Source organism: Oncorhynchus mykiss, chromosome 1 (assembly GCF_013265735.2).
Source record: "Oncorhynchus mykiss isolate Arlee chromosome 1, USDA_OmykA_1.1, whole genome shotgun sequence".
Classification (NCBI taxonomy): domain Eukaryota; kingdom Metazoa; phylum Chordata; class Actinopteri; order Salmoniformes; family Salmonidae; genus Oncorhynchus; species Oncorhynchus mykiss.
The window spans coordinates 36,004,396-36,032,242 of record NC_048565.1 but is presented as its reverse complement, the minus strand read 5'-3'; the positions used below and the strand labels follow the sequence as shown (position 1 = coordinate 36,032,242).

At 42.9% G+C, this 27,847-nt stretch overlaps 1 protein-coding gene across 2 annotated transcripts; it reads left to right on the top strand.

Moving 5' to 3' along the window:
- Window positions 1-63: 63 nt before the first annotated feature.
- Window positions 64-26,741, top strand: LOC110522092 (leucine-rich repeat-containing protein 17). Of its 2 annotated transcripts, none has more exons than XM_021600198.2 (9): window positions 64-317; window positions 6,240-6,504; window positions 6,659-6,795; window positions 9,464-9,803; window positions 9,985-10,211; window positions 20,797-20,952; window positions 22,124-22,265; window positions 22,381-22,638; window positions 26,094-26,741. In XM_021600198.2, the coding sequence occupies exons 2-9, from the start codon at window positions 6,377-6,379 to the stop codon at window positions 26,167-26,169; spliced, it is 1,464 nt and encodes a 487-aa protein (XP_021455873.2). In that variant the 5' UTR covers window positions 64-317; window positions 6,240-6,376; the 3' UTR covers window positions 26,170-26,741. The 2 variants fall into 2 exon arrangements, 1 of the variants encoding a protein (XP_021455873.2); XR_002473256.2 differs by having other exon boundaries at window positions 65-317; window positions 22,381-24,203; window positions 26,094-26,174.
- Window positions 26,742-27,847: the final 1,106 nt, after the last annotated feature.

Genomic DNA, 27,847 nt, shown 5'->3' with positions numbered 1-27,847 from the left:
CTCTCTCTCCCTCTCTCCCTCCCTCTCTCCCTCCCTCCCTCCCTCTCTCCCTCTCTCCCTCTCTCTCTCCCTTTCAGAGCCAGAGAGAGAACCTTTCTCATTCCCCAGGGTCAACATAGACTTGGAGAGGAGCACACAAACTGACTCCAGTGCAGCCAGGGGGCAGAGGACACAGATGTGTTGGAAAACTGATCTGGATATAGTTAAAGCAGATAGAAGAGGAGACATATGGATCAGAGAGGACCGCAGAAACTGAACTGAGTGCAGCCGGAGAGATTGAGGTGGATGAGCTTGTGGCAGCCCTTCCCTTTGGCCAGGTACTGTAAGCCTTTAACAGTGAATCTACCTTCCGACAGCTCCTGGACAGACAGACAGAGAGGGGTTTAAGATCAATATGTGAACAGTGCTGGGCCACAACTGGCTGTGTGTTAGCTTCATATTCATACTGGATGTTCTGAAGGCACCTCTAAAGATCTATGATTTGTAACAAGTAATTTGACAAGTAAGACTCCATAGTATTTATAAAGACAATGTGTTCTTTTATCACAGCTCTGCACCTGCAGCCTGTTATCAGCCTGATTCCACTAATTCAAGTCTTCTCACTTTCTTCGATTTGTGTAGGTGTGGGTTTTGGGGTTATGACAATATATGACTGATTATTTGACTTCTGGTGGGGTTTCCCCAGGTGAACGACCAATGTAGGAGGGCAAGAAAGGGGTGAGCGGGTTGGTGGAGGGATGTGAGGTAGGCAGTCGTAAATTGACTGTGGCATTTGATTGGGAGAAGCTTTTTAACCTTAGTTTAGACCTTGACAATCAGGAGGAATCCCATAAGAACAGCAGAGGAAGGATGGACAGAGAGAGAGAGGAGGAGAGGAGGGACTACCAGAGAAAGAGGGACGTGTAGGTATGTGTTGACAGCAGCACTGACAGTCAGATGGTTAAAAGTCTTTGGAAATGAACTGAAATAAGACTTTATTTCTGCAGGTTCATTCTTAGCCAGCTCTGTGAAGCAATTTCCAAAAATGTATTCTCCATGAGCTCATAGGGTTTAACAGAAAACAGAGCCTATGGAATTGCTTTCAGGTGTAAAATGTTTTGGAATATAAACACTTATGGAGAGGGTACAAAGACACATGGTCAAGGTCCCTGTTAATCGAAGGCTGTTCGGGTCAGTGGACAGCTTGTTATTTAACGTCTTAATTTTGACACAAAGACCTAAACGACCTTCCATGCCTTTTGGGTTTGACAGACAAAGCCTGGTTTGGTTTTTCTCTCTCTCTGTTTCTCTCATTCATTGTTTCAGCTTGCCACATTATCTCACTACATAACTGGGATAATAGTATTGGGAAATCATAACTGGCGTACGGTTGAAGTCGGAAGTTTACATATACCTTAACCAAATACATTTAAACTCAGTGTTTCACAATTCCTGACATTTAATCCTGGTAAAAAGTCCCTGTCTTAGGTCAGTTAGGATCACCACTTTATTTTAAGAATGTGAAATGTCAGAATAATAGTAGAGAGAATCATTTATTTCAGCTTTTATTTCTTTCATCACATTCCCAGTGGGTCAGACGTTTACATACACTCAATTAGTATTTGGTAGCATTGCCTTTAAATTGATTAACTTGGGTCAAACATTTCGGGTAGCCTTCCACAAGCTCCCACAATAAGTTGGGTGAATTTTGGCTCATTCCTCCTGACAGAGCTGGTGTAACTGAGTCAGGTTTGTAGGCCTCCTTGCTCGCACAGGCTTTTTCAGTTCTGCCCACAACCTTTCCATAGGATTGAGGTCAGGGCTTTGTGATGGCCACTCCAGTACCTTGACTTTGTTGTCCTTAAGCCATTTTGCCACAACTTTATAAGTATGCTAGGGGTCATTGTCCATTTGGAAGACCCATTTGCGACCAAGCCTTAACTTCCTGACAGATGTCTTGAGATGTTGCTTCAATAGGACGACATAATTTTCCTGGTCCTTTCACATATCACACTCATATAGCATTATGAGACTAAATAAGCATGCATATACTGTTCCTTGCGAAAGTCTTCATCCCCTTGGCATTTGTTAAATGTTGTTGTCTTACAACCTGGAATTAAAATAGGTTTTTGGGGGGGTTTGTATCATTTGATTTAGACAACATTAAAAAAACTGAAAACTTGAGCATGCATAACTATTCACGCCCACCCCACCAAAGTCAATACTTTGTAGAGCTACATTTTGCAGCAATTACAGCTGCAAGTCTCTTGGGATATGTCTCTATAAGCTTGGCACATCTAGCCACTTGGATTTTTGCCCATTCTTCAAGACAAAACCGCTCCAGCTCCTTTAAGTTGGATGGGTTCCTGCTGGTGTACAGCAATCTTTAAGTCATACCACAGATTCTCAATTGGATATAGGTCTGGGCTTTGACCAGGCCATTCCAAGGCATTTAAATGTTTGCCCTTAAACCACTCGAGTGTTGCTTTAGCAGTATGCTTAGGGTCATTGTCCTGCTGGAAGGTGAACCTCTGTCCCAGTCTCAAATCTCTGGAAGCCCTCAAGAATTTCCCTGTATTTAGCGCCATCCATCATTCCTTCAATTCTGACCAGTTTCCCAGTCCCTGCTGATGAAAAACATCCCCACAGCATGGGGATGGTGTTCTCGGGGTGATGAGAGGTGTTGGGTTTGTGCCAGACATAGCATTTTCCTTGATGGCCAATAAACTCTATTTTTTGTCTCATCTGACCAGAGTACCTTCTTCCATATGTTTGGGGAGTCTCCCACATGCCTTCTGGTGAACACCAAACGTGTTTGCTTATTTTTTTCTTTAAAGCAATGTTTTTTTTCTGGCCACTTCCGTAAAGCCCAGCTCTGTGGAGTGTATGGCTTAAGTGGTCCTATGGATGTTTCAGCTCCTTCAGGGTTATCTTTGTTATTTTTGTTGCCTCTCTGATTAATGCCCTCCTTGCCTGGTCCGTGAGATTTGGTGGGCGGCCCTCTCTTGGCAGGTTTGTTGTGGTGCCATATTCTTTCCATTTTTTAATAATGGATTTAATGGTGCTCCGTGGGATGCTTAAAGTTTCAGATATGTTTTACAACCCAACCCTGATCTGTACTTCTCCACAACTTTGTCCCTGACCTGTTTGGAGAGCTCCTTGGTCTTCATGGTGCCGCTTGCTTGGTGGTGCCCCTTGCTTAGTGGGGTTGCAGACTCTGGGGCCTTTCAGAACAGGTGTATATATACTGAGATCATGTGACAGATCATGTGACACTTAGATTGCACACAGGTGGACTTTATTTAATGAATTGTGTGACTTCTGAAGGTAATTGATTGCACCAGATCTTATTTAGGGGCTTCATAGCAAAGAGGGTGAATACATATGCACGCACCACTTTTCTGTTTAAAAAGAAAAGTTTAATCTTTTGAAACAAGTCATTTTTTTCATTTCACTTGACCAATTTGGACTATTTTGTGTTTTTCCATTACATGAAATCCAAATAGAAATCAATTTAAATTACAGATTGTAATGCAACAAAATAGGAAAAACGGCAAGGGGGGTGAATACTTTTGCAAGGCACTGTATTCCCTTATAACAAACAAGCCCTCAGAGTTCATTAGATGGTTTATAAAAATCTAACAGGGCCACTTAACAAACAACAATATGTACAATGCCTTTGGAAAGTATTCAGACCCCTTGACTTTCTCCACATGTTGTTACGTTACAGCCTTATTCGAAAATGTATAAAATATTTGATTTTTTTCAGCAATCTACAGACAGTACCCTATAATGACAAAGTGAAAACAGGTTTTTGAATTTTTTTGAAATGTATTAAAAATGAAAAACATAAATAACCTATTTACATAAGTATTCAGACCCTTTGCTATGGGACTCAAAATTGAGCTCTGTTACATCCTGCTTCCATTGATCATCCTTGAGATGTTTCTACAACATGATTCAATTCAGTTGATTGGACATGATTTAGAAAGGCACACACTTGTCTATATCAGGTCCCACAGTTGACAGTGCATGTCAGAGTAAAACCAAGCCATGAGGTCGAAGGAATTGTCCGTAGAGCTCCGAGACAGGATTTTGTCAAGGCACAGATCTGGGGAAGGGTTCCAAAAAATGTATGCAGCATTGAAAGTTCCCAAGAACACAGTGGCCTCCATCATTCTTAAATGGAAGATGTTTGGAACCACCAAGACTTTTCCTAGAGCTGGCAGCCCGGCCAAACTAAGTAATCGGGGGAGAAGGGCCTTGATCAGGGAGGTAACTAAGAACCCAATGGTCACTCCAACAAAGCTCTAGAGTTCCTCTGTGGAGATGTGAGAACCTTCCAGAAGGACAACCATCTCTGCAGCACTCCACCAATCAGGCCTTTGATGTAGAAAATGTGTCCCTATTTTTTACAGTAATGACATGTTATTTAAAGAATGTAGTGTTATCGGTAAAGATGAATGGTGACTGTAAATCACATTATACGACAAGCAGTTTCCCCCTCCACCCGAGTCCCCATGTGGTACTGATTTCACTGTAGCTTTACACCCAAACAGTTTTGGGAAGTATACATCATATGGAATAAAGGGAAAAGGAATGATTCCCTGTAGTCCTCTTAATGTCATGTTGTAGATAATAGTAGTGGTGCTGTATAATCAAGCAATGTCTAGTTTTAATAATCTGACTCCAACTGTCAGTCTGAGTGGTGATGAGCTTCAGAACAGTGGCATTCCATCAAGGCTAAGCACTTGGTTTACAAAGGTGTTTGTACCTGTGCAAAGTTTGCACCCATTATCAAAAGGGAATGAATGAAAAGCATAAACTAAAGATGTTCTTCCTGGTCTACCGTTAATTCCCCCCCTGGAAGATAAGATAAGAGGGTAGTTTGTACCCGTGACAGGATGTTGCCGTTACTCATGTTAATGTTGGAACAGTGGCAGGTTCAGCTCCTGTAGGTTTCTGCATTCACCTCTGAAAGAGGGGGATACAGAAAGAGAGAGAGCTGAGATGGAAAAGCAGCAGAAGGAACAGAAGAATGTTTCCAGATGTGTGTGCTTTATTTGAAATAATATACTCAGGAGCAAATACATATAAACAAACACCAACAAACAAATCCCTGACTGTGATGAATGTTTACAGGGAAGGACTGGTTTCTGCCATGACTTGTCTCATCAAGTTTTACAAAGCTGTTTTTATCTGGGTAATCTCGCCCACATTGACTTCATGGTTTCAGCTGAATTTACTGTCACGTGTAAGTAAAATAAGCAACTGCTAAATGCAGAAAGAATGTGTAAATCAAACAATATTCGAAATGTTGACATTTAACCATTGTGTTGCTTTAATGCCATCCGTCAACTTTCTCTCTGTCCCAGTCACTCACACTGTCTGTTTTCTCTCTGTCCCATTCATTCACACTGTCTGTTTTCTCTCTGTCCCATTCATTCACACTGTCTGTTTTCTCTCTGTCCCATTCCCTCACACTGTCTGTTTTCTCTCTGTCCCATTCCCTCACACTGTCTGTTTTCTCTCTGTCCCATTCCCTCACACTGTCTGTTTTCTCTCTGTCCCATTCCCTCACACTGTCTGTTTTCTCTCTGTCCCATTCACTCACACTGTCTGTTTTCTCTCTGTCCCAGTCACTCACACTGTCTGTTTTCTCTCTGTTTCAGTCACTCACACTGTCTGTTTTCTCTCTGTCCCATTCCCTCACACTGTCTGTTTTCTCTCTGTCCCATTCACTCACACTGTCTGTTTTCTCTCTGTCCCAGTCACTCACACTGTCTGTTTTCTCTCTGTCCCAGTCACTCACACTGTCTGTTTTCTCTCTGTCCCAGTCACTCACACTGTCTGTTTTCTCTCTGTCCCATTCACTCACACTGTCTGTTTTCTCTCTGTCCCATTCACTCACACTGTCTGTTTTCTCTCTGTCCCAGTCACTCACACTGTCTGTTTTCTCTCTGTCCCAGTCACTCACACTGTCTGTTTTCTCTCTGTCCCAGTCACTCACACTGTCTGTTTTCTCTCTGTCCCAGTCACTCACACTGTCTGTTTTCTCTCTGTCCCATTCACTCACACTGTCTGTTTTCTCTCTGTCCCATTCACTCACACTGTCTGTTTTCTCTCTGTCCCAGTCACTCACACTGTCTGTTTTCTCTCTGTCCCAGTCACTCACACTGTCTGTTTTCTCTCTGTCCCAGTCACTCACACTGTCTGTTTTCTCTATTTCCCATTCTCCCTCCCTCTCTCTCTCTCTGCAGGAACAGCAGCTGTATCCCATTATATCAGACACTGTCAACATGCAATCCTCCACTCCCATTTTCCAGTAAAACCTCCACTCCACCCACTGCTTCGCTCCAGCTATCACCAGCGAGAGGCAGCCCCAGCTGGGCTGAGGATGCGTGTGACCTCCCCTCTCCTCCTGGCTCTCCTAGTACTCCTGCTGCTCCCATCACCCTCCCAGCTGAGGAAGGCAGGCCAGGGCAGGCGGCTCAAAGTAGGCAGACGCCTCCTCAGACGGGACAGGTATGGATGGATTCTAGGTGGTTTCTCTCATTTTATATCTTACTCGTTTGAACCACAATGTTTTATTGACTTTATTAGGTGTTATAAGTAAGTCTATTTAGCTGCAAATATTATCTACATTAATTATGCTAAAATGTATTGTTCTCATCATTAGGGTGAGAGGTCAGGGGCGCCAGGGCAGGTCAGGAGACTCCAGGCATCAGGTCCCTGAATGCTCAGAGTACAGCGACTCTGAAGACCTCTTCGTGGACTGCCAAGGGAGAAAACTTTCCTCCATCCCCATTGCCTTATGTAATTATAATGCGCTGGATTCTAGCTTATTTACTTTATGATTTTACTGCCTATAAAGATCAAATAGGGACAGATTTAGCCTACTCCTGGACAAAACATCACTTTCAATGGGGGTTCTTCACTGAACACGGTTTTTAGTCCAGGACTGGATTAATCTAGTATCAGGTCACTGGCGAGGGCCGAGTGTCTTGAAAAGTGCTTACAGTATCTGTCTTTTTGGCGCGCAAAACGTTTTGTGGATGGTACTGCGCTGCGTACAGAACCACCGCGCACTCAACGTTATGGAGATACATTGAGTTTCCTTTTATATCCACAGAGGGTACTTGAGAAGACTCACGAGACCATATGCCTACTGGTAAAATGCACACGAGGGGCTACTTCAGGGCTACTCTGGGAAGAGCAACATTAAGTTAGTGGTACAGTAACCGAAAAAGGTTGGGAATCACTGGCCTAGGTTATCCTACACAATTGCACACAGAAGCCTAACACTGTCCAATCTGAAGCACAGAAACATGTGAAAACATTCACTCATTATCTTGATACTTTCGGTTAAATATTTTAGACCCTGCTGTTAATCAAGCAACAAAAAAAGCAGAAAACAAATGAAGGCATATTGGATTGGATCCAACGTGGATCAAAGGTCTTCACTGGCGCATTGAACAAAACATCAACATATTCTGGACATTCTTACGAACACCATTTTTCCTGCACTGACTGTTTTTGCATCAGGTGCTATAACATAACAGCTGCTTGTCATTCAGAAAAATACTTCCTGGATCAGCTGATGATGGTCGACAATATCACTAGGCCTAACTAAACAGCTGGATATAACGCACATCCAATAAGTAGGTATATTAGCCTTGCATAGCGTACTGAAGAACCACGCAAATTAGGTGACTTTCGGTTGGAAGCATTCGATTTTGCAAATCGCATACATAATTTTGGATTTGTGTGCCCATAAAAACAATGTTTGTGTCGTAGTCTAAAATACTAAATAAATTGATAAAGTGGTGCTGCCGTTAATAGCGCAACATCTCTTAGGCTCAGCAATACTTTTGTCCCGCTGATGGCCCATAAGGGGTAGGTTTCGGAACATTTCACACCTATAGTCTATTGGTCAATCAGCTCCCAGTGGTCTGGACACGTTCCTGTCTGCATTGCAGGGCAGTCAAGATTTAATTCAGTCTCCTTTTCATATAAAAAAAAATTGCAACTGGTTGCCTGTTGGTACCCCAGCTAGCACAGTGGATTTGGGCCGATTCCGGCTGAGAGTCAGCGCACTCAGCTGAGAGTCAGACTCGGCCGAGGTCATGTGGCCGGAGTATGGGCCGCCTTTGGCAGTATTACTTATGGCTAGAATACGGGGATTGAGCCCTGGCAGATTCCAGTGTGAATTATCTGCCCCAAATGTATTACTTGGGGCTCGGGCCGATTCCGGTATGAGTTATCTAGCCCAAATGTAGTACTTGGGGCTCGGGCCGATTGTGGCTACTCTCTGGCAGATGATTACACAGGCTACTTTATATAATTAACATTTCATTATTGATTTATTTTTCCATATTTTCTGTATCAGAAAATAAAATTAACATTTAAATAAAATTCTTTAAATCCTGTTTAAGAAGGATTTTAGTGTTTGGATACATTGTGCAAACACTGATAAGCATTAAAACCTTTGTGGATGGGGCCTCCCGAGTGGTGCAGCTGTCTAAGACACTGCATCGCAGTGCAAACTGCGTTGCTACTGATGCTGGTTTGATACCCATGCCGGCTGCGACCGGGAGACCCATGAGGCAACGCACAATTGGGTAAGGCCGGACGGGATGTCCTGCGGGCCAGGCACATGCACGCTTCCTCCGACATATGGATGCGGCTGGCTTCCGGGTTAAGCTTGCATTGTGTCAAGAAGCGGTGCGGCATGGCGGGGTTGTTTCGGAGGACTCATGGCTCTCGACCTTCGCCTCTCCCTAGGCCGTATGGGAGTTGCAGAGATAGGACAAGACAATTGGATATGACAGAAAGGGGGTAAAGAATAAACAAATACAATTATTTAAAAAAATGTGTGGATGGGTGTAATTTGTATGTACAATAGTCATTTTTAAAATGACTAAATCGGGTAATTTTGTAAACATTTATTTCAAATTGTATTGGGCCACTTCTGAGGGGATTCTGGTAAAATGCCGACAAATTCGGCTGAATTCCGGAACACTGAAACTGCCTGATGTACTTGGGCCGATTCTGAGCAGTCATTCATTTTGATTCCAGGCCGAGTCCGACACCCGATTCTGGGCCAATTCAATCAGTTCCGGTCCCCCGGAATCAGTTCCTCATTGCTAACTGGGACAGACTTTACCTAGGTTATTGATGCCGATCAATGTATTAGTAGGCTTATGGATTACATTTTTCAAGTTATTCACCCAACCCTGTTTTATTTATTCCATCTAAAAGGAAGGCAGCGAATTTGTATTTATTTATTTTATACAATTTTCTGCCAATATGAACAAATGTATTTTTGGCGTCAGTGAACACCTTCCTAATATTGAGTCGTCGATAAAGGAGTTTACTTCTGCTGCAACCTTCACTGTAACAAAATACAACACGTTGCGCCTGTGCTTTGCTTGAAAAGTGTTATGGAAATGAAACATAATATCATGATCATTCTTATTGTCAGCCTGGTCACGGGCTCCAGACCACCTCCTGCTGGCCCGTAACCGTATCCGGGTCCTCCACGACGGGGCCTTCTCTGGCTTCGAGGGCCTGAGGAGCCTGGACCTGCAGCAGAACCGGATCTCAGTGTTGGAGGAGGGGGTGTTCCTGGGCCTGATACACCTCACCACCCTTCTGCTGCAGCACAACCGTCTGGGCACGCTCAGCGAGGAGGCTCTCATCCCCATGCCAGCCCTGCGCTACCTGCGTCTCCATGACAACCCCTGGAGCTGCCGCTGCACACTCGACAGTCTGGTTCGCACCCTGCAGGTGCCCAGCAACCGTAACCTGGGGAACCATGCCAGGTGGGTGGGAATAGAATGTGACACAGGGCTCAACAGAGGTGTCCCAAATTACATCTGTGGGCATTGGTCTAAATAAGTGTACTATACTTTATATAATGGACAACAGAAATCTATGTTCTCATCTTCATGTTGCTATAGCACCTCCCTGTTTAAAACAAATGCTCTACTGAACACAATCTAGGTGTGCGGAGCCAGTTGGGCTGAGGGGCAGGAAGCTGAGACAGGTGGACCCAGAGCTGCTGTGTCTGGAGCTGGAGCCTCCCAGCGACCCCCCAGACCCACAGGGGGAGGACCAGAGGGACTCCACATACCCTCTGCAGCCCATCCCCATCAGGGGCAAGCCTGACGCCACCACCTCCTGCCATACCTACCTGTTCCCCACACCCCGACTGGACTGCAGAAGCAGAGGTGAGGTCACAAACTATCAGACCCACCTGGTTCAAATACTTGAGGTGGGCTTTATTTACACTGAACAATAATATAAACACAACATGCAACAATTTCAAAATACAGATATGCATGTGTTGGTCACAGATGCTTTAAAAAATGTAGGGTTGTGGGTCAGAATACCAGTCAGTATCTGGTGTTACCACCATTTGCCTCACGCAGCTTGACACATCTCAAGATGTTGCTTGTGGCCTGTGGAATGTTGTCCAATTCCAATTCAATGGCTGTGCGAAGTTGCTGGATATTGGCGGGAACTGGGACACGCTGTTGTCCTCAATGGGTGACATGTCTGGTGAGTATGCAGGCCATGGAAGAACTGGGACATTTTCAGCTTCCAGGAATTGTGTACAGATCCTTGTGACATGGGGCCATGCGTTATCATGCTGAATCATGAGGTGATTGCGGCTGATGAATGGCACATCAATAGGCCTCTGGATCTTTTTTATTCAGTGTAGCTTGCTTGACCAGCATGTAGGGTGGGTGGTATTTGCACTTTTGGAACTATTCCATTGGTTTCATTGTACCATTTTACCTATCTATGTGTAGGCAGACCTGTTTACAGACTGGTTGCTTTTACGCTAGGAAGCGAAGCAGCAGAAGCTGTAGGTTGTGAATATCTTAACCAAATCAGCATGTTTTATCCAACCTTATGTTTGTGTTTCTCTGGAAATTCACTACAGATGTGGATTACCATAATTACATCAATTTACTTCGTCAGAGGGCAGGTTAGAATGAAAACAAGAGCATGTGTACATGTGAGTTTGTGTGTAGAGATTGGTATTTGGTATTTTATTGGTATTTTATTTGGATCCCCATTAGCTGTTGCAAAAGCAGCAGCTACTCTTCTTGGGGTCCACACAAAACATGAAACATGACATAATGCAGAACATTAATAGACAACAGCTCAAGGACAGAACTACATAAATACATAAAAATGAATAAATTATCATTACGAAAGGCACACGTAGTCGACATGTCAATACATATACACAAACTATCTAGGTCAAATAGGGGAGAGGCTTTGTGCCGTGAGGTCGTTCTGTCCTTGAAAAAGGCAGGTCAATTTGTTCTTAACTGACTTGCCTAGTTAAATAAAGGTTAAATACATTTTTAAAATTATCTGTTTTTTTAAGCCAGGTTTCCTGTTAACTTGAGCAATATGAGATGGAACAGAGTTCCATGCAATAATGGCTCTATATAATAGTGTACACTTTTAAAAATTGGTTCTGGATTTGGGGACTGTGAAAAGACCCCTGGTGGCATGTCTGCTGGGGTAAGTGTGTGTGTAAGAGCTGTGTGTAAGTTGACTATGCAGACAATTTGGGATTTTCAACACATTAATGTTTTTATAAAAAGAAGAAGTGATGCAGTCAGTCTCTCCTCAACTCTTAGCCAAGAGAGACTGGCATGCATAGTATTTATATCAGCCCTCTGATTACAATGAAGATCAAGACGTAGCGCTCTGTTCTTAGCCAGCTGCAGCTTAACTAGGTCTTTCTTTGCAGCACTTGACCATATGACTGGACAATAACCAAGATAAGATAAAACTAGAACCTGCAGGACTTGCTTTGTGGAGTGTGGTGTCTGCTTTATTACGGACAGACCTCTCTCTATCTTTTCAACCATTGAATCTATACGTTCTAACAATGACAGTTTACAATCCAAGATAACGCCAACTCTTTGTTAACGCTTTCCGTGACTATTAGCTGTGGTTGCTGATGCGAATATGGTTAAATCATCAGCATACGTGGACACACATGCTTTGTTTAATGCCATTGGCAGGTCATTGGTAAAAATAGAAAAGAGTAGAGGGCCTAGAGAGCTGCCCTGCGGTACACCACACTTTACATGTTTGACATTAGAGAAGCTTCCATTTAAGAAAACCCTTTGAGTTCAATTAGATAGATAGCTCTGAATGGCAGAGGTTGATTAAGAAATAAGGCCCGAGGAGGTGCGGTATTTGGCCAATATACCACGACTAAGAGCTGTTCTTGGGCACGACGCAACATGGTATATTGGCCATATATCACAAATCCCCAATGTGCCTTATTGCTATTATAAACTGGTTACCAACGTAATTGTAGATGTAAAAATAACTGTTTTGTCGTACCCGTTGTCAGCCAATCAGCATTCAGGGCTCGAACCACCCAGTTTATAAAAAGCCATAACACCTACGTTTTTTCAACAACAGGTTATGGTCAATAATATCAAATGCTTGACTGAAATCTAACACTACAGCTCCCACAATCTTCTTATTATCAATTTCTTTCAACCAGTCATCAGTCATTTGTGTCAGTTCAGTACATGTTTAGTGCCCTTCTCTATAAGCATGCTGAAAGTCTGTTGTTCATTTGTTTACAGAGAAATAGCATTGTATTTGGTCAAACAACATTTTTTCGAACAGTTTGCTAAGAGCAGCAGCAAGCTTATAGGTCTGCTGTTAGAACCAGTAAAGGCCTTTTCACCAGTCTTTAGTAGCGGAATGACTTTGGCTTCCCTCCAGGTCTGAGGACAAAGACTTTCCTCTAGGCTCAGTTTAAAGATATAACACATAGGAGTGGCTATAGAGTCAGCTCCATCCTCATTAGCTTTCCATCTAAGTTGTCAATGACATTTTTGTCATTATTGATCGATAACAATCATTATCCCACCTCTCCCACACTAACTTTACAAAATTCAAACTTGCAATGCTTTTCTTTCATTATTAGTTTTTTTTTATGTATGAATATGATGGCTCACTGTTCATTATTGCCATTTCCTGCCTAAGTTTGCCCACTTTTCCAATGAAGTAACCATTAAAATAATTGGCAACATCAAATGGTTTTGTGATAAATAAGCCATCTGATTAGATGAAAAATGTAGTTGAATTTGTATTTCTGCCCATAATTTCATTTAAAATACTCCAAAGTTTTTTTTCCATCTTTCTTTATATTATTGATCTTGGCTTCATAATATAGTTTATTCTTCTTTTTGTTGAGTTTAGTCACAACATTTCTCGATTTGCAGTAAGTAAGCCAGTCAGATGTACAGCCAGACTTATTAGCCACTCCTTTTGCACCATCTCTTTCAACCATACAGTTTTTCAATTCCTCATCAATCCATTGAGCCTTAACAGTTTTAACAGTCAGTTTCTTAACAGGTGCAATTTCATAAATTCATCAACTGCAGTGTCTGGATGCTCCTTATTAATCACACCAGACAAACAAATATTTTTAACATTATCCACATAAGAGTCACAGCAAAATATTTTGTGTGATCTCTTATATACTATTTTAGGGCCAGCTTTTAGAACTTTGGCTTTCCTGGATATAGCCACTAGATTGTGATCACTGCATCCAATGGGTACGGATACAGCTTTAGAAAGGGAAACAAAGTTCTGCAGTATTAGAAACAATGCTATTGACACATGTGGATGATCTTGTTTCTGCAGTGTTTGTAAACACCCTGGTAGGTTGATTAATAACCTGAACCAGATTACAGGCACTGGTTACTGTGAGAAGCTTCCTCTTGAGCAGACAGCTTGATGAAAACCAGTCAATATTCAGGTCCCCAAGAAATACCTCTCTGTTTACATCACATACACTAACTATCAAGCATTTCACATATATTATTTTGATACTGACTATTTATTTAGATACTGACAGATGTGCCAAGTGAACCTGTAACCACAACACTTCAATAACACTTGACATAAGATCTTCTCTAAGCATTACAGGGATATGGCTCTGAATATATAGAGCAACACCTCCCCCATAAGAATTTCTATATTTAGTCTCTTATATATATAGTCTCTTCTATATTTGTTATATCCTTGTATTGCTACTGCTGTGTCATCAAATGAAATATCTAAGTGAGTCTCAGAAATGGCTAATATATGAATGTTATCTGATGTTAGCAAGATATTGATTTCATGAACCTGATTTCTAAGGCTACATATATTAATATGGGCTATGTTCAGCCTTTTCCTGGGTAGCTTATCAGAGATAGACATAATATGGAAAAGAGCAAACAAAGCAAGAAAAAAATAGACATTCAGCAGTCTATTAATCAGTTGGTGTATGTGTGTGTGTGTGTGTGTGTGTGTGTGTGTGCGCTGCGGGGTTGAAGCTACGAACCCATATGCTTGGCTCCCTCATCCCTTCCAGACTTCTGAGAGGGAGGGTGGACAATGAGCCTGTCATAGCGGATATAAGCAATGTCCCCACACGGTCTTGCAGCTTTCATGGCTGAGATAAGTTCTTTCCTCTTCTGGCGCACAGCTTCAGAATGGTCCTGGTTGGCTCTTTACAGAACAGCTATCTTGTCCTTGAACCTCAGGAACTTTACCACTATCGGCCTGGGCATGTCGCCGGTGGTGGGTTTTCCAGTCCTGTGGGAACGCTCCTCCTCAATCTTCCTGTGGTCCTTCTTCAATTTCTCAGTGATCATTTCCCTCACTTTGTCCTCAGACTCCGTCCAGGTCTCATATGGAGATTCTGCAATTCCGTCCACAAGCATGTTATTCCGCCTTGATTGTCCCTCAAGTCTGATTTATCCATCATTGTTATCATGGATTCACAGACAGAACTGATGTCCTCTCTCAATGACTTACAGATTGCTGTCATCTTGCCGTTCTCCTGTTTCACCTCATCGAGCTGACCCTGGGAGAACTGCAAGCTTGTATCTCAATCCAAGATGGCATAGCAGTTGGACGTGTGTCTTTGTCTTGTCCCGTGTATATATATTTTTCTTCATGTATATTTTGTAGATGTTTTAATCTAATTTTCCATCTACGGACTGAATATACTCTCCTGCAAACCGCCTCACCCAATGTGGTACGGATCTGCTATTTTTATAGTTTAGAACCGGAACCCCCTTCAGGAGCTAGCCAGCTAACTAGCTACTAGCTAGTAGTCAGTTAGCCACTGCTAGCGGTCCTCACAATTAACTCGGACATCAGCCAGCCTCAACCCAGTCAATTCCTGCCAGTCTGCACAGCGCGATATCAGCCCAGAGCATATCAGACTGCTTTTTCTCTACCACATCTCCGGATTCCTACCTCAAACTCTGAACCTTTACACCAGATCATTGCAGCTAGCTAGCTGCTATCCGAGTGGCTACTCCTGGCTAATGTCTCTGTCCCGAAGCAAGCACCAGTTAGCCTGGAGCTAGCCTTGAGCAAGGCCCATTTCCCAGCTAGCCAAAGAGGTCCACCAGCCATTTCTTGGGCTACAATACCTATTTTGGCAATTGGCCTGGACCCTTTACTGCTGACACAGAGCCCCGCCGATCCATCACGACTAGTCTGCCGACGTAACCGTCCGAGGTGGTCTCAACACGCTCTTCCGGCCCGCTAGCTGTCTGAATCACTGTGTCTCCAGCTCGCCTAGCATAGCAGCAACTACGGAATTGGCTCCCTGACTCGTCTAGTGCTACTCATTGGATCCTATGATCACTCGGCTACACATGCCTCTCCCTAATGTCAGTATGCCTTGTCCATTGCTGTTTTGGTTAGTGATTATTGTCTTATTTCACTGTAGAGCCCTTAGCCCTGCCCAATATGCCTTAAATAGCCCTTTTGTGCCATCCACACACATGCAGTGACCTCACCTGGCTTAACTGGTGCCTCTAGAGACAAAACCTCTCTCATCGTCACTCAATGCCTAGGTTTACCTCCACTGTACTCACATCCTACCATACCTTTGTCTCTACATTATGCCTTGAATCTATTCTTCCGCGCCCAGAAATCTGTTCCTTTTACTCTCTGTTCCGAATGCACTAGACAACCAGTTCTTATGGCCTTTAGCCGTACCCTTATCCTACTCTGTTCCTCTGGTGATGTAGAGGTTAAGCCAGGCCCTGCAGCCCATAGCACCACTCCCATTCCCCAGGCACTCTCATTTGTTGACTTCTGTAACCGTAAAAGCATTGGTTTCATGCATTATTCATTGCTTTAGCACACTCTGCCAACCCTGATGTCCTAGCCGTATCTGAATCATGGCTTAGGAAGGCAACCAAAATTCCTGAAATTTCCATCGCTAACTATAACATCTTCCAACAAGATAGTATAAGGGCACAAGGCGAGACACAGATGCGGACATAGGAGGCAGATGATTTGTCCAAGATGTTTATTAACAATCCAAAATGGGTAGGCAACAGAATGGTTGTGGACAGGCAAAAGGTCAAAACCAGTTCAGAGTTCAAGAGGTACAGAATGGCAGGCAGGCTCGATGTCAGGGCAGGCAGAATGGTCAGGCAGGTGGGTATGGAGTCCAGAAAACCAGGCCGAGGTCAAAACTGGGAAGACTAGTAAAGAGAGTAGAACAGCAGGCGCACGGGAGAAAGACGCTGGTTGACTTGAACATACAAGACGAACTGACACAGAGAGATAGGAAACACAGGGATAAATTCACCAGGGAAAATAAGCAACACCTGGAGGGGGTAGAGACAATCACAAGGACATGTTAAACAGATCAGGGCGTGACAGATAAAACCGCCTAAGGGGGCGGAGTTGCAATCTACTACAGAGATAGAATTCTGCAGGCTGTCATACTATCCAGATCTGTGCCCAAACAATTCAAGCTTCTAATTTTAAAAATCCGCCTTTCTAGAAACAAGTCTCTCACTGTTGCTGCTTGTTATAGACACCTTTCAGCCCCCAGCTGTGCCCTGGACACCATATGTGAATTGATTGCCCCCCATCTATCTTCAGAGTTTGTACTGTTAGGTGACCTAAACTGGGATATGCTTAACACCCCGGCTGTCCTACAATCTAAGCTAGACACCCTCAATCTCACACAAATGATGAAGGAACCTACCAGGTACAACCCTAAATCTGTAACCATGGGCACCCTCTTAGATATCATCCTGACCAACTTGCCCTCTAAATACACCTCTACTGTCTTCAACCAGGATCTCAGCGATCACTGCCTCATTGCCTGTGTACGTGATGGGTCCGCGGTCAAACGACCACCCCTCATCACTGTCAAACGCTGCCTAAACCACTTCAGCGAGCAGGCCTTTTTAATCGACCCGGCCCGGGTATCCTGGAAGGATATTGACCTCATCCCGTCAGCAGAGGATGCTTGGTTGCTTTTTAAACGTGCTTTCCTCGCCATCTTAAATAAGCATGCCCCTTTCAAAAAATGTAGAACTAAGAACAGATATAGCCCTTGGTTCACCCCAGACTTGACTGCCCTTACCAGCGCAAAAACATCCTGTAGCGTTCTGCATTAGCATCGAACAGCCCCCGCGATATTCAACTTTTCAGGGAAGTCTGGAACCAATATACTCAGTCAGTTAGGAAAGCTAAGGCTAGCTTTTTCAAACAGAAATTTGCTTCCGATAGCACAAATTCCCAAAAGTTTTGGGACACTAAAGTCCATGGAGAATAAGAGCACCTCCTCCCAGCTGCCCACTGCACTGAGGCTAGGAAAGACTGTCACCACCGATAAATCTATGATAATCAAGAATTTCAATAAGCATTTTTCTATGGCTAGCCATGCTTTCCACCTGGCTACCACTACCCCAGCCAACAGCTCAGCACCCCCTGCTTCTCCTTCACCCAAATCCAGACAGCTGATGTTCTGAAAGAGCTGCAAAATCTGGATCCCTACAAATCAGCTGGGCTAGACAATCTGGACCCTCTCTTTCTAAAATTATCCGCCGAAATTGTTGCAACCCCTATTCCTAGCCTGTTCAACCTCTCGTATGAGATCCCCAAAGATTGGAAAGCTGCAGCGGTTATCCCCCTCTTCAAAAGGGGGAGACACTCTAGACCCAAACTGTTATAGACCTATATCCATCCTGCCCTGCCTTTCTAAAATCTTTGAAAGCCAAGTTAAAAAAAAGATCACCGACCATTTCGAATCCCTCCGTACCTTCTCCACTATGGAATCTGGTTTCCGAGCTGGTCATGGGTGCTCCTCAGCCACTCTCAAGGTCCTAAACGATATCATAACCACCATCGATAAAAGACAGTACTGTGCAGCTGTCTTCATCGACCCGGGCAATGCTTTCGACTCTGTCAATCACCACATTCTTATCGGAAGACTCAATAGCCTTGGTTTCTCAAATTACTGCCTCGCCTGGTTCACTAACTACTTATCAGACAGAGTTCAGTGTGTCAAATCGGAAGGCCTGTTGTCCGGACCTCTGGGAGTCTCTATGGGGGTGCCACAGGGTTCAATTCTCGGACCAACTCTTTTCTCTGTACATATCAATGATGTCGCTCTTGCTGCTGGTGATTGTCTGATCCACCTCTACACAAACGACACCATTCTGTATACATCTGGCCCTTCTTTGGACACTGTGTTAACAAACCTCCAAACGAGCTTCAATGCCATACAACACTCCTTCCGTGGCCTCCAACTGCTTTTAAATGCTAGTAAAACTAAATGCATGCTCTTCAACCGATTGTTGCCCACACCCGCCCGCCCGACTAGCATCACTACTCTGGACGATTCTGACTTAGAATATGTGGACAACTACAAATACCTAGGTATCTGGTTAGACTGTAAACTCTTCTTCCAGACTCACATTAAGCATCTCCAATCCAAAATTAAATCTAGAACCGGCTTCCTATTTTGCAACAAAGCCTCCTTCACTCATCCTGCCAAACATACCCTTGTAAAGCTGACTATCCTACCGATACTTGACTTCGGTGGTCATTTACAAAATAGCCTCCAACACTCTACTCAACAAACTGGACGTAGCCTATCACAGTGCCATCCGTTTTGTTACCAAAGCCCCATATACTACCTGTAGCAGGTATATTTCACTGGTCATCCCCAAGCCAACACTTCCTTTGGCCACCTTTCCTTCCAGTTCTCTGCTGCCAATGACTGGAACGAATTGCAAAAATCACTGAAGTTGGAGTCTTATATCTCACTCTCTAACTTTAAGCATCAGCTGTCAGACCAGCTTACCGAGCTTACCCTGTACACAGCCAATCTGTAAATAGCACACCCAACGACCTCATCCCCATGTTGTTATTTATCCTCTTGCTCTTTTGCACCCCCAGTATCTATCACCCCAGTGTTAATGCTAAATTATTATTTCACCTCTGTCATATTTATTGCCTTACCTCCCTACTCTTCTACATTTGCACACACTGTACATATATTTTTCTAGTGTGTTATTGACTGTACGTTTGTTTTTGTCGCACTGCTTTGCTTTATCTTGGCCAGGTTGCAGTTGTAAATGAGAACGTGTTCTCAACTGGCCTACCTGGTTAAATAAAGGTGAATTAAAAGGAAATTAAAATAAAATAAAAGCTGTTCTTTAGGTCCTGGACCTCTCTGGTCAGGTCGTCCATTATTTTATTAGTTGAATCCACCAGTATTTGGACAAAACACATGAAGCCATTTTTTTGGTAATATGACAACTGCTTGTAGAACTCTTTTTGATCGTTTAAAAGATCCTTCACCTGTGATAGAGAGACACCACTGTCCTCAACAGTACTCCTGTTGGCTTTGGTGTTTGTCATGGTAGCTAGCAATGTAGGTTACGTTGTTACTCATCGCAGTTCCAGACAGAGAAGGTCACAGGAAAGACTGAAAACAACAGGGATCTAGACAGCCACAAACCCGGGACAATCCACGGTCCCAGCCACAATGGCTAACCGCGTCACGGGCTGCGTTCAAGCCCTCAAGAACCCCGCTAGCTTGATAGGCAGTTAGCTAGCAGCTAGGCTAGCTGCTTTGTCAAATAGCTCCTCAGACCCGGCCTTGGTCGGCAGGATCACTGGACAGAGAGTAGCAGTCCCAGCAACTGATGCCAACTGCTTCGCTGGATCCAAACTAAAATGTTAGCAAGCTACTAATAAACTTTCCAATACACTTTCCAAAACAACAAACCGAGCTCTCCCTCATTCAACAGGAAGTGACGAAAAGAGCTATGTCTTGACGTGGGTTCATGGTTAGACACTATGGCCATGCCTGGTACATGTGTATCTGCGTATGTATGTTTAGTACTTAGAACCCGTGCTACGAACACAACAGGACAGATGAAAGAAATCACTCCATGTTGTATGTCAGAGAACACGTATCTTTGTGAAAATCTTACTAGACCATGTCACACCACAGGAATGACAAACCCCCATTCCTCTGACGATTCATACAATTAGAGACAGAGCTGGAGAGAGGGAGATCACGGCTGGCAGGTGTCCTATTTTTCAGTCTCTATCACTCTCTTTGACTTAATCCCACGGTTTTATATACAGTCGTGGCCAAAAGTTTTGAGAATGACACATATTAATTTTCAGTCTGCTGCCTCAGTGTCTTTAGATATTTTTGTCAGATGTTACTATGGAATACTGAAGTATATTTTCCTCTCTCTCGTTATAAGAGATCAGCGATCTATATGCCAAATCAGATTCAAATCAAATCACATTTTATTGGTCACATACACGTGTAGCAGATGTTTTTGCGGGTGTAGCGAAATACTTGTGTTTATAGCTCCAACAGTGCGCTAATATCTAAAACAAAAAAAAAAAAATTGCGACAGAGAATGACTATCACCCATAAACTCTCTCTGTTATCTCCCCTATTCCCCTCTCGGTCTCTAGATCTGGCGGAGGTACCTGCAGACATCCCAGGGGACATGGTTCACATGGACCTGTCCCAAAATTCCCTCCGGCGCCTGAAGGCCAGAGACTTTGTGGAGGCCAGAAGCCTAAGGTCACTCAATCTCAGCGACAACAACTTGGAGGACATGGACACAGGTGTGTGTGTACGTGAGTGTGTAAGTGAGAGAGAGGGAGATAGTGAGAAAGGGGCAAAGAAATAGAAAGCCTAATTATAATATCAACCTGTTATGAGTGGGAGTCAGACAGGTAGAATATTCCTTAACCAGATCATGGATAAATGAAAACCATATGTTTACTATTCACTGTGATATCCAGAAGAAACCTATAAACACAGTTGTGTATCCCATCAGCAGATGAATAACACATGGGAGGTTTGAAGCATTTTGCATTGCCAAATAACTAATTCTGTTTGAATCCACAGAAGTCTTGGAAGTGCTTAAAAAAGGGAAGAAAATATTATATTGAAATAAATTTATATATTGAAATATAAATCGCAACATACAACAATGAAGATTTTACTGAGTTACAGTTCAAATAAGGAAATCAGTCAATTGAAATAAATTGATTAGGCCCTAATTTATACATTTCACCTGACTGGGAATACAGATGGGCATCGGTTGGTCACAGATACCTTAAAATAACTAGGCCTCATGATCTCGTCACGGTATTTCTGTGCAAATTGCCATCGATAAAATGAAATTTTGTTCATTGTCCATAGCACATGCCGGCCCATACCATAACCCCACCACCACCATGGGGCCCTCGGTTCACAAAGTTGACATCAGCAATCCGCTCGCGAACACACAACCGCAGACCACGTGTGGCTTTGAGGCCAGTTTGACGTACTGCCAAATTCTCTAAAACGAATGAACATTCAATTCTCTGGCAATAGCTCTGGTGGACATTCCTGCTGTCAGCATGCCAATTGCACTCTCCCTTAAATCTGTAGCATTGGGAGAGATATCTGTAGCATTGGGTGGTGTGACAAAACTGCACATTTTAGAGTGGCCTTTTATTGTCCTAAGCACAAGGTGCTCCTGTGTAAAGATCATGCTGTTTAATCAGCTTCTTGATATGCCACACCTGTCAGGTGGGTAGATTATCTTGGCAAAGGAGAAATGCCAACTAACAGGGATGTAAACACATTTGTGCAGAAAATTTGAGAAATAAGCTTTTTGTGTGTATGGAACAATTCTGGGATCTTTTTATTTCAGCTCATGAAACATCGAACCAACACTTTACAGGTTGCGTTTATATTTTTTTAAGTGTAGTTTGACCTTGATAATCACACTTCTCTGCTTCTCAGCCTCCCTGTCTGGCCTTCTCCACCTCCATGAGTTGGACCTTTCCAACAACAACCTGCACTTCTTCCACTATGGTGTTCTAGAAGACCTCTATTTCCTGTCCCTGCTAAGGTTGGGGGGAAACCCCTGGGTCTGTGACTACAGGTGGGTAGAACTACTACAATGCATTTGACCGTGAATCATTCAATGTGTCAATGTTTCAAATGGGCCTGTCCCTCATAAATAAACCATGAAATAAATAGATAAATTAATATTCCAGCATTCACTACCTGGTGTACTGGCTACGTCTGCACCCAGGGGTGACCCACTCTGGCCTGCTGTGCCACTCCCCTCCTGAGCTCAGAGGAAAGAGTGTGGAGGACTATGTTCACTCCTACAACAGAGCCTGCAGCCAGACAGAGCACAGTCAGACAGAATACGGCCAGACAGATCCAGAATTGTGGGTCACATCTATGGAGCTGCAGGAGGAGATGGAACCGGCACATCTGAGAGGACCGCAGAAATACCACGTCACCAGGTTGAATTAACAAACTACCCCAGGATGGAATGACTGACACATTGAACACATTGCCTTTTTATAGAGCATTCAAATTAATTCTGTATTAGATGGTAAACTTGAACTTTGTTCAATATTGTCGATCCTGCTTTGTCCCAAAAAACAAGAAATAACAATCCAAGTAGATATATTGGATTTAGCATATGTGAGAATCCAGAATATAAATGTGGTGTGTATAGACCGTATATAATTTGGGAAAGAAAAAAGGTATATTAGGATGAGCTATATCTAGAATACAATATATACATACACAGTGAGTAAACAACAGTATATAAAACAGAATATGAGGTGACCAGCATTCAATACATATTTTTGGGGCGGCAGGTAGCCTAGTGGTTAGAGCTTTGGGCCAGTAACCCGAAAGGTTGCTGGATCGAATTGACAAGGTAAAAATCTGTCGTTCTGCCCCTGTTCCTTGGCAGTTAACCCACTGTTCCTTGGTAGGCCGTCATTGTAAATAAGAATTTGTTCTTAACCGACTTGCCTAGTTAACTAAAAATGGCTCTATTTAAAATGGGGCATTAGTCTGTAGGCCTTGATTTACTGCAGGTCTACTCAAACTTTTCACCCATACTGTTTATGCCATTTGCACTCCCATTGTGAGTCAATCTGAATCCATTTCATTTTGAGAGCACACAGCAGAACAATCTCTGCCCACATTCCTCTTGCTATTTCCCACAATTATATTAAGATTTTGCCTTTAAAAAAATACTGAACAAACTGTCAAAGCATTTAGGAGCCCTGCTCCTTTCCCAAACATAGTCATGGCCCAGGAATATTTATTTGGCAAGATGTTTGATTTTTTTTAAAAAGCATAGTAATCTCTGCCAAGAAATACGCCTTGGTGCCATAGCTACTCTGTAACTGCTAGATTCCTACAGAATGGTCCCAGAGACAAAACAGTCCTGTATAATACTATTATAGGTACGCATTTATTTTATATGACCCATTTCCTAGCATACCCCCACACTAAACATGAACCACTGCTGATTAGTTTCCCTGTGGTTACAACACCCCTGGCCCTACAAATCAAAAACAAGGTCACTAAAAATGTCCTTTGCTAGCAGACATAAAACATACAGGGGTACTTGTTATTATGGGGTAACTGCTTTCAGAAATGGGTCCAGTGACACTATCATCCAGAGAACGAGAGCCATTCCATCCACATAAACCCAATTCAAAATAAAATAAAATAAAGTGCGCGAACGCTGGAAATAGAATGCATATAGTGTGTGATGACGGCCCATGTACAATTAGCACAAGATGCTGCGCGGTGAAACACCACTTCCCATTCATTTCAATGGGGGGGAAAGCGGTGAGAACCGGAGAGGTCGTGGGTCCTTTGGGCGGTGCAAAGGTGGCGTGGGAGGCGGTGAAAAATAACTTTTTCCCAAATGTATGGAAAGTCAGCAGCGGTGACCAATCATATCGAGTGGCTCCCATGACGAATTTGACACTGTGCGACCCAAGGCTGGAGACTTTCTTTAGCAAAGACGGCTGACAAAAATACTAGGATGGAAGCAAATGTAAGTGATTATAACGCCATAACGAATCATGCAAAAAAAAGTACAGTTGACAGGAATATGTCAGTTAATGTAGAGACAAACGATTATGCATTTTTTTGTCATAAAGTTTATTTACGAAAATTTGACTGGCTAACATTCGCCAGCTAGCTGGCTAGCGTAATGGGTGTTGTGACATGAGTATGAAATTGTCGTTCTGGCTGTATGGACTCCTGAAACAACCAACAAACCAGGCTGTCGTCTTGTGAAACAGTGGATGTAAAGAATCTAGCTAGCTAAAGCATTTACTGCACATTTAATGTACAATTGTGTAAGCTTGCCTTGCTGATATTTGCCATGCAATACAGATAGGTGAAATAAAGTAGCTAGTTAACTAATTTCTTGCTTATTGTACAATGGAGAATAAAAAAAACCTGTATGCCTATGGATGTGTAGCTAGCTATGTAGCTGATCTGTGTATGGACCCTAAAACGTTTGGTATACATATTAGTTCAGAACCTAGCTATGAACCTTGGGCTCCCAGTCGACCCAAAGGTTATCTTTAAGAGCGGGTGAGGTGGCGATGACAGGACTGGGGGTTGGCATCCTCTCTCACATATAAAAACATACCTGCAGACGAGAGACAGATGGAGAGATGTTTAAGCCTTGTTTTTTATTTTTTTATTCTAACACTGTCAGTTATCAATCATCAGGAGGTTAAATGCATAACTGACCTTGGATCATTAACTCTGGGACTACTGCAACTCTATTTCAATGTAAAGCATCTCTTTAATAATACTTCCTGTTGACCTGACCAAGTGACCGACAGCTGATATAAACTAGAGGATTTAGGGAGAAGGGGAGAGCGGGATGAAGTGAAGGAGAGAGACTGTTATTGAGAAAATAAGGTAGTTAAAGAGACAGTGTTCAACAGGAATACGTGCTTGTGGCCTCACCTGGTGTCCACACTAAGTGGCTGCAGAGTACTTTATACTGAAAAACATGCAGACACGAGGACAAACAATATATATAGCATAGAAATAATGAAGTGTCTTACTGTTCTCCATGGTTGGCCCTCTTGCATATTCTTTGAAGGTGGAAGGAGCCACAGTTATAAACCTGAGCCTGCTTACTGCACAACAATCAGATTGATACATGAGTGTGTAGGTGTGGGTTATAGGGTGTCTAATTGTTCTACATTTTTTTCAATATGGGTGACTTAAAATAACCTGTTTTGTTTTTGTACATATATTACACCCTTACCTACACAGTACCCTCACCTGAGAAGTAGAAATCAAAGGGAGAGAAAATGGGAATTGAAACTGCAGTTGACATAGCTAAGTAAATGGAAGAATACTCTTATTGCAATGTGGATGGGTCTTAAAAGAGCCTTTGGTTGTGCATAGTGTATTCTATGGTGTTGCCAGGGAACAGCACCCTCTTTGAAGAAGTAGGAGGTGAAGATCTCCCGCACACAGATTGCCTCTCTTGCTGCGTTGTTGGACACCATCCTTGAAACATCCAGAATTCTCCTCTGGCACACGGCGGTGAGCTGCAGATCTTCTTCTGGACCTTGTGTTCATCCTCATGAAGTTATGAAGGACATAGGTAGCCTTCACACGCCTGAATTCCTACAGGAGACAGTCCCAGGTGGCCCTGGTCACCCAACCTTGCAGTGCCCTACACAGTAACTGTAGGTCATTGTTTTGAAATAATCACCAGTTACAAGGTATCTGTAGGAAAATGGAAGATAAAAATCTAATAATGACATTACATCACCAGGTAATTGTGGATTACTAAAGTATAATAAAGGTCCAGTCTGTCCAGTTTCTCCAGGTGCATGTGACACATGGCCACATTATTTAGCCTTGTTTGACTCATCGATGATCTAAGGCATGTCTTATGTCTCCTCAGGGCACTAAAACTCCTCTCAGCCTCTACAGAGGAGGAAGGGACGACCAGCAGAAGCCTTAATAAAGCTTCCACTTGACTGAAGAGACCTCTGGCTCCATTTCCTGAATAATGCTAGCAACAGCCGAGCTCATTTGATATGTGTAATTAGCCCCAAACATGGCCAGCTGCACCTGCAGTAGTCTTGAATTAAATTCAGGATACTCATCTACCACCTTGTCCATGTCTCCGCGTAGCAGCACATTTTCAAGCTGCTGCAGCTTGTGGAATCCAGCTTGATCAAACCTCTAAATTGAGTTTTCACTGTGTCCAAGGCGTTGTAGAATTGGGCTCTGTACAGACTGGGCATCCGGATGGATATGGACCACAGCCTGACTGGTGTAACGCTTTGTAGGCTTGCGGATAGAAGACTCTTAACCATCAATATTTGCACGATCTGATATCTCCGTCTTGGTGTTGTTCCTAAGACATAATGTTTCTCCTGGACCATCATTGCAACTGACCTGTAGTTAGTTGGTTACCCCAGTCCAAAGACAGAATATTCCCTTGCGCCCCACCCTTTGACCTAACCCTAACCTCAGGTTAAGACACAGGTGCCAGCCACTAAGCTCAGTTGTGCCAACATTAATTATGTCGTAGGAACAACACCAACATAGAGATATCAGATCAGTCATCAATATTTGCTCCTTTTCTCACTCACCTCCATGTCACCTGCTCTCCCTGCCCTGTTAGCATCCTCATGCTTTCTCTTTACTATGAATGCACCAGTGACCATGAAATAAATATCAGTAAATCAAATCAAATTTATTTATATAGCCCTTCGTACATCAGATGATATCTCAAAGTGCTGTACAGAAACCCAGCCTAAAACCCCAAACAGCAAGCAATGCAGGTGTAGAAGCACAAGTGGTGTTTCTTGCCCTGATGTTCAGGAATGGATTACTAACCATTTCTGATCTGAATGGCAATGATTATTATATCAAGAAACATTGACTCCTCTTGTGCTACTGTATACTTTTATCATCTGTTTGTACTCATTTTCTCAACATACTTTTCTTTTCTGAGGTCCCAAAAAAACTTTCAACAAAACGAATGTCACTGCCACCCTTCCTCTTGCTCATGATGACATCACTGAATGAAAGCTGACTAATAAAACTTCTTGAACTTTAATCAAACAAACCCTAATAATGCTATTAATCATAAGCAAGTACAGCTATACAGTATACAAATATGCAGTAAATGAAAGGTACTACTGTCTACATAAATTACACATGCAGCGCAACAAATTATTGACACTTTACTCAGACTTCACATGAGCTTTCTGACAAATATAACGTAATAAAGACATTAACGTTAGTTGAATACGCCCATGGGCATCATTGTTGGTCGCTGGGTGAATGTGTGGCTAATTAACTTCCTATGTAACTTAGCTATGATAGCTAACGTTAGCGATGGTTGATTGATTAGCACTAGCAAATCGGTCTGTTTTCACCAAAAACGTTTGTTTCCACTCCATGCAATCAAAGTAACAGCATCACCTATAAATTACGTCTGAAGCTTTGTTTGATCACGTGGTTTTTGAATCAGTATTTTGCAAAATACGAAATCCCACTGATTTTGCTGTGGTTCCGGTGCTTTCTTCGATTCCAAGTGGCTCTTGAAACACCGACCTTTACTTGACACCATATTTACAATGTAGTTAGGATTATTTAATGTAGTGTCACCTGAACGGTAGTTTAGCAGGTAGAGTTAAAAAT